This window comes from Cariama cristata, unplaced genomic scaffold, assembly GCF_000690535.1.
Source record: "Cariama cristata isolate BGI_N322 unplaced genomic scaffold, ASM69053v1 scaffold13113, whole genome shotgun sequence".
NCBI classification, from domain to species: Eukaryota; Metazoa; Chordata; class Aves; order Cariamiformes; family Cariamidae; genus Cariama; species Cariama cristata.
In genome coordinates, this window is record NW_009606740.1 from 44,456 (window position 1) to 52,335 (window position 7,880).

General features: G+C 48.8%; 1 protein-coding gene across 1 annotated transcript in view; it reads left to right on the forward strand.

The window, feature by feature from the left end:
* Window positions 1-7,581: 7,581 nt before the first annotated feature.
* The window catches only part of RUSC2 (RUN and SH3 domain containing 2), a gene marked incomplete at its 3' end in the record, with an annotated part of 17,102 nt that continues 16,803 nt past the window's right edge, over window positions 7,582-7,880 (forward strand). Inside the window, 1 exon segment of the mRNA XM_009696483.1 lies at window positions 7,582-7,880. This exon segment is cut by the window's right edge and continues 1 nt beyond it. Within this exon segment, the coding sequence (XP_009694785.1) occupies window positions 7,582-7,880 (299 nt within the window).

The following is a 7,880-nucleotide window of genomic DNA, read 5'->3' on the forward strand; positions in this document are numbered from 1 at the left end:
GCTTTGTGCAGATGAAACTTGGTTCTGAAGTTATCCTCCTGTAAGCCTTGGCTAAGCAGAGCCTCTCCTTTGCCATGATCTGGGCAACACCAAGTTGTCTGAAGCTAGATTCCGTAAATGTTAGGGAGGAAAGTCCTGAGTGCCCAGTGGAAATGATTCATGAGCTCTAATTGAGAGGTCCTTCCAAAGTATAGTAATTCTAGGGATGTTTCAGACCCCCAGTAACCCCTGAAATCTCCAGTGCCGTTAAGAGTATCTCCATTTATACGAAGCACTTGTTCCCTCTCTACCTCTTGCTATCATCTCTGGAGCCTTTGCTTCTGCAGTGCATATCTGAGCAAGAACAGCTGCTCATTCATCGTTGTATATAACTATATAACAGACTTCGGGAGCAGCTTTGCCATCTTGTGTGCCTGCAGGCACAGGTCAGAGAGCCGACTTTGATTCACAAAGCTGCGCTGAGTTTGATGCCCGATTCCCTCAGCAGGACACTTTATTCTATGGCTGTTGTGGTGGAGAGTTTTGAGTTCACAGGTCCCAGTCATAGAAGTTGGTGGGAGAACCTTCAGTCTGCACTTCTGATGGCTTTGACTCTGGTTCACCCACAACTGCTGGCTGTCTTTTTGTCACTAGTCAGCTGCAGGCTCTGGTTCCTAGGGTCCTCAGTTGGGCAGGTCTGTAAAAGGAGCACGTTCGTGGGGCAGCCAGCTGACAGCCCTGCTTTGCAGCTGAGCCCTGGCCAAAACAGTGCAGTTAAGGAGGAGTTAAGCTTGGCATCTTCAGCTATTGATTCTGCCCAGCAGTTTCATTTGCTTATAGGATTTTTTTCTTTCTGCATGGGTTCTTGAGTGCTCTAGGAACCCTGCAGCAGGCAGGCTTCAGCACCCAGGCAGACCCGTGTTTCAGAAAGGAACTGTGTAATTTCTGCTCTTGTAAGGTCTTCAGTGTGCTTTCAGAGTGCTTTGGCAGAAAGGTGCTATAGGAACGTAGTCCCCCCTCCTGCTGCTGCTGCTACTAGAGTGCCTGTGATAAGAAAGGATTTACTGTGTCGGCAGTTTAATTCAGCAGCAATTTCGGTGAGATATTAACAGCTAGAATCATCAGAGTCTTTTTCTCCTCTGCAGATTTGCATATAGTATTTAGGAGCATATGTGGTGGGGGCTGGGGCAGAGGACGGCCGGTGGGGAGAAGGAGGAGCAGGTTGCAGCCCAGATCACCTCCATGGATGCTCGTGAGTCATGGCCTGTAAGTGGCTCCTGCCGAGTACCACATGCCAGATGATAAGTCATGGAGCAAGAGAGCACATAAATGGGAGAAACTGGTCTGGTCACTGTCCGGTTCCCGTGTTAGCTGGTATAGATCTGCTGCTTGAGCTATTTCTGATGTCTTGTGTAACTCAAAATGCCCAAAGCAGCTGGAGCTGCTTTTCCTCTGACTGGGAGGCTGCACCTGCCTCATGCTAGTTGTGAAATACACATCCTACCTATTGCTTATTTTTGTCTCACGGACCGTCTCATCTCTGCTGGCAAGCGCCTCATCCCTGACCTGTGCAGCTCCTTGCTGCCATGAGCTCAAGGGCTGTGACTGACTATCACGTGCTGCAGTTTCCATTTTGAACACATCATAATCCTGTATAGTTCTGGGCTGTAATGATACATTAATCGTGGGCTTAGTCAGGCTGTCCTGGAAACCGCTGGAAACCCTGGCCCAGGCTGCACCTCATTGTGGAAAGAAAAGAGAAGTGACCTTTTCAGGAATCACTGCTCATCACCACAAGAACCAGCCTGAGCTGAGGCAGAAATTTAGGAAGTATTTAGTCTTTCCATCTTGCTGCAGCCCCAATGAAACACTGAGTGTGAGAATATTTGCCCTGGGACCCAACAGGCCACCCTCGCTATGCTCCCTGTTCCCGGAAGCACGGAAAGAGAACTGGAGGTTTAGAATGAGTCAAACAATTAGTATTTCCTTTTACACCTTTCCTTTCATTAAACGTGCTGAATGATTTACTAAAGCGTTAAATGAAGGCGTGAATTTGTCAGCGATGTATTAGCTGGTGAGAAATAAATGGATGTCCAAACAAATACCACTAGCTAGTCCCACCCTACAACAACTTACAGGCTTCCTCACCTTCAGCCTCTTCTTATTCACCCCAATGGTTCAGACCCAGACCACTCATCCTGTGCCCCTCACCCCATTGTCTTCACTGGTGCTGCTGCCAGAATGCCCTCGAGCTTTCTGGAATTTTTCTGTTAATTTTTTTTTTTTAAACCATTTAGTGTTTTCTGGCAGCTTTTGGAGTGGTAAAGCTGGGGCAGGGACAAACTGCATTACTGGTATCCTGGAAATTTGTGCTGAAACCAGTGAGCCCTGAGATCCCCCATGCTGTCTGAAGAGTGGCTTTCAGTTTGGATTCGTCTCCCAGCCTGTTTGCCCCGGGGGTAAACTGAATATATCTCTCCCTGTGGAGCAAAGAGGAGATGTCTGTATTGTGCCCCTGTCTGCAAACTCACACAAGCCATTGCTTTTTGCAGCATTTCTGCTCATGCTTGTTTTGTAGAGCTATATGGTTTCTTCAGGCATGTTAATGCAAATGCTTTGTAGAAGTCAGGGAATCACATGGAACAACCCTCAAAGAGCAAGCAGCTCCAATACAAAAGGATTTGCTGGTTCATCTATGAAACTGAATGCCCAGCACTAAACCCTGTTCTTCCATCTTTCACCCTCGAGTGACATGATGGATCTTGGCCCACCTGAGGAAGATGATGATGACAATGAAACCATAGCCATTCAGAAAGGGGCAGCAAGACCCCTCACAGTTAAAAGTTTCCATTGAGCATTCTGTTTCATAAATGAAGTGACTTAAGATTTGTAGAAACAGTAATCTGTTCAGTAAAAACAGCCTCTAAAAAGCCAGCATCACCTCCAGCTGACAGTTCTGATGATCTTGCTCCTGCCCTTTATCCTCCATGCTATATGTGCAATCTTTTTGCATTTAAATCACATTTATTTCTTAACACTCTGCATGCCTGCCCCAGTATTGCATTACATTTTATGAGGAAACTCGTGTCGCTGTGTGTTGAACCCTATTGCCCCGCGGGTGCAGCTGACAGCACTGAGCAGAGCTGGGTATTAAGCAATCAGCAATGGAACTCCAAAAGCATGGCCAGAGAAGTAACAGATAGCGGAGTATGTCTAGAGGTATGTGACTACCACACCTAACCCATTGGCACTTGGAGGCAAGGATGGTGTTTGCACCAGTCCCCTCTAATTGAAGCAGAGCCCTGCAGGCCAGTTTGGAGCCAGCTCTGATGGCTTCTGCATCTTCTCAGCAGTGTTGCAGAGGCAGGAGGTTGTTCTCCAGAAGCCATGGAGCTGCACTGACCACCCTTAAATTAACTCAGTGTCCTCAGTCTTTGAGGGTAGAACAGAGGAGGGATTTGGGGGCCTCTGTGTAGCGCTCAGCAAGGACCTACAAGGCATGAAGTGCAGAGCCTGAAGGGCTCAGCTTCACAAGGTCCTGCATGCCCCTCTTATCTTCATATCTTCAGCATGCTTCCTCCTTTCTAAAGCACAGACACGGCTTGGTAGGCAGCTCTCAGATCAGTGCTGAACCATCCTTTGTTGCTCAGCACTCACCTCCTTCTATTTACCTATTTAAGGAGTTTTTGTCATGTATATATATACATGGAGGTACAAGCATACATGAGCAATTCCACACCAGACCATAGGTGTCTCACAAAAAGCCATCCTTCTCTGCTCTGTATGATCTTGACTGGAATGAAGCATGCACAGGTAATGAAATGTCTGGCCCTCGCCTTCTCCAGGTAACCCTTAGAACCTCAGGAAAGAGCTGACTGAATGAACAACTCATGGTGTCAGTATGCAGAAGGCAAAGAATTTTGACATCTGCAAATAAAATGGCTGTTATACCGATGTGTCTAGAGTAATGATGCTCCCTGCATGTCTCCCTGCCTTGCACTGCCACAACACGCTTTTCAGGGCAGGAATCATTGCTGGATGCTGTGTTTGCTGTTGTACGTGTGGGACTGAGCAGGATTCAGCACACTGTGGGCTTGTGTGATTGTAAATGATAAATAAGAAGAATGAACTGATTTGGCAAAAGGTGTTTGGGTACAGACTGTCTATCCACATCTGGAAACCGTTCCTTGTGAAGGGGCGTGAGGGCTTTACAAAGAGCTGATCAAAGCCAGCAAATCTGAAACTACTCTGCTTGCTAGATTTTATGCCCCAGTGTCAATCACAGCCTACCAGACCCTGCATAGGAAGCAGGAGGATCCTTCTACAGTCTTCCAGAATCAGGGAGGGAGAACCAAGAGATGGTACGGCCAGGGAGGATGCTCTGGTGTTGGGAACCAAATAATCCCTGCACTGGCAGTGCCATTGTGCAACCTCCCTGCATCCCTAAGACAAGAGGAAGCCAGGAGAGGTGACCCAAGGGAGAGAGGAGGGGTATCTAGGGCACAAAAAAGTCATGCATATCCCTAGGGAAGCTGTCAGAATGGCTCCCAGCAGCAGCTGACTTTGTGCCATCTGTGATATTGGACCTCAGAGCCTTGTGCTGGGCGCAGGCTGTGGGTGCTGGCAGAGTGGGCATCCGTCTGCTGCAGCGTACGTGACAGCCAGTGAGTCACAGTCCACCCAGGGAGCATGTGCTGCCACTGAAACCAAATAGCTGGGCAGAGTTGCATGTTGCCACCAGAGCTCCAGAGGGACAGCTGGGAAATGGCTGTGTGTCAACACTCTTGATATTTTGCTTGTCAAATGTCAAAGTGTGCCTGTGCAAGCCTTGTCCTCCCACAGCAGCTTCTTCAGCAATGTGAAGCGTGTGTCGCTCAGCAGGGCTTGTCAGCAGATCGGTGCTGGTGCTGGGAGCCAGCTCCAAACAGCCATTTCCCAGAGGCAGCGGAGACCCAGTGCTTCAGCAGTGAAGTGTGCTGTCATCACGGTCCGTATCCTCAAAATGATGCTTTTCAAGTGGTTGCATTGCGGCAATACTCAAAATATAGCAAAGCCTTATGGAGAGATGTGATCTAAGCATTACAATCAGCTACAAAGGCAATAAGAAGGGCAAGGGAGGCCTGCATGAGCAGGTAGGCACTGGGGGATCAGCTTTTCTCCCATAATGCTGGCAGAGGTGGGGAGACAGGGTAAATAGGGACTGCTGCTGATACATGTACCATCAATGGTGCACAAGGTCCAAAATGGGGCATGAACACTGCCCCAGCTGTTGAACGCCACTTTCAGCTTGTGTGTCTGCCAGGCACAGAGTCAGGAGCTGCTGTTACCCACAGTGGTTCTTGAACAATGTGATGTTGGGAATGCCTGATGTAAAAGATCTCCCCCCAGGAACCGGGCTGAGGACAGACTCATTCTGTTCAGCATCTGCAGCAGCAGCTGTGGGAAAGGAGCCAGAGGCTTGTAAGAGAGAGGAGTCACTGAAAGGGGCATGGTGATGCAGGCCTTAGAGTGACTATAGATGGGGGAGAGTTTAGGCTGGCACAATAGTCCAGCTGGATATGGTCCAAGTGGTCCAAGTGACCTCTTTACTTCAGAGCCTAATCCTGGGTGAAACATCCCAGCAGAAGCAGACATGAGGGTGAGTGTGTTCCTCATGCAGGTCTCATGATGATCTCTGGTGGAGTCTACCAGAAGGCTTGTCTGTTTGCTAACGCTGGTGTTAGCATTAACTTTTACATCATTGGGTGTTTACTGTAAACACTAGGTCCATTTCCATCTTTGTATTTTTTTCATGCCAGCATCATCCTGTGTTTGTGAGAAGCATTACTGTGCGTGGGAGGAAAGTGCTTCTTTTGATCTTTCCGTTTTTTTTTTTTTTTAGCATCTTTTACCTGCTGTTCTTATGCCATGAACCTGAAAGAACTGAAGTTCTTCATCTTTCTATGGAGCTGTCTCATTGCTTACACGGTTGTTCTACCTTCACTTATCCCGCATTTCTCAGTTTTCCTCCTGGGCTCCCATGTGCCTTTGCAGCTCTGCTCCAAATCTATTATCATCCCATAGTCACAAATGCTGGGGTGAGGTAGGCAATGCCGCTTTCTGGAGTCTGACGGTCAGTTGTGGCAGCAGACTCGGGCTCCTGCAGTCCAGAGCAGGATCACAGTAGGTGGTGTCAGGGGGCTTGAGGATGCCTGGAGGAGATATGGGCTGTGGATTGCTGACCAAGGCTGTTTGGGCCAGGTGGTGGATCTATGAGAGCAGTAGATAATTTTTTAATCCCTCAGGATCATCCTGGATTGCTGTTTTCTTTTATGGTTTCTCCCTCTCTTTGCTTCCTCTGCTGCCCTCCCTTGCATTTCTCTGTGTAGAAGGGAAGGCAGGAGGGAAGCCCCCTCCAGACTGTCCTGGATGCACTGGCAGGCTGGACCTCTGGGTTAGATGGGGAAGGAGGAATGAAGATGTTCTCTGCTCTCCTGTATCAAATGCTGGTGAACATCTTCCTCTAGCTATATGAGAACCTGCTATTTACTGAACACTAAGGGAGTGGGTCTCCGCTCTTACTGCCCTGCCTGTACAGCTCCTGGGACCATGGGCTGTGGCAGTCGTACTGTTGTGAGGTGCAGCAGCTAATAAGATAAGCAGATAAGTGCCACAGATAATGTGGCGGACTGTCAGAGAACAGTAAACCAGGCACCCTGGACCACGGGAGGAACCAGTTTGAGCTGAGGCTGAACCATCAGCAGAAGGCAATGTGCTGTGTGGGATCTATTTAACCATCACCAGCGGCTCCCCATGGCCCCACTGAAGTCATCCGCTCCTTTTCACATGAGAGGCCCTTGTGTACATAAGTAGTTGCATACTTTGGCATGCTCCCCTGGCACCATTAAAAGAGCTTAGGACTTCATGGGGGCTCCCGGATTTTGGAGAGGAATGGTTGTTCCTGCTTTCCTGTTCCAGTCTGTTCCTGCTTTCCAGTCTCTGCCTCTGTCTCTAACGTTGCAGGGCCTGGCAGTGCAGTTCAGTGTTTGGTTCTTAAAGGCAAGTTCAAGGTACCTAAAGGGAGGCAGTGATATTTAATCCAGTGTGAGAAGATGAACTGCTCTCATCAGAGTGCAGCGCTTCCTTTCAGACCCTGTGCTGTCTGCGTGTTTTCCTGTAAGCGTACAGTGCCATCCGCAGCGAGGTCTTCATTTGACCCAAAGCCTGTGCAGCCCTTTGACCACTTCAATGAAATCGGTTACTCACCTCAGAGAAGTTTGAGAGGGGTCAGCTGGAAGCACAAGTGTTGTCCCAGCAGTCTGCAGGGAGGGGTATTGTTTGTCTAACATTGTGTTGCTTTCCCTGAAGAAGGACAACTCAGAACCTTGTGCTTGGGTACTTGTGCTGACAAGGACCAGTCTGTTTGGTCCTTGTCAGCACATGAACGCTTCAGTCAAACCAAGGATGGCTTAAATAGTCACTGCCTTTCCTGAGAGGTGACTTTCTTTGTGTTTTTGTCTCTGTCTAGGTATCTGAATTCCCTCATGAGAGACTCTCATCTGCAGCCCTACCTGTCCATGGGTAGCACCAGCTTAACTGATGTCCTGAAGAGCATTCCTCACCATGGATAGTCCACCCAAACTGACTGGTGAGACACTGATTGTCCATCACATTCCCCTGGTGCATTGCCAGGTCCCTGACAGACAGTGCTGCTCCGTGAGCAAAAGGACCAACCCTTTCTGCCAGCCAGAGCTCAGCATTACACGGACTTCTGCCCTTCCAGACAGAGACCTTTCACAGACTGACTCCTTGGTGTACAGCAGCTTTCTTCAGACCTCCGAAACCTCAGCAGAGGCCTCAGACAATAAAGAAGGCAAAGCGAGGGATTTGATTGTCCCTAGTGTCAGTAAGCGACACAACCC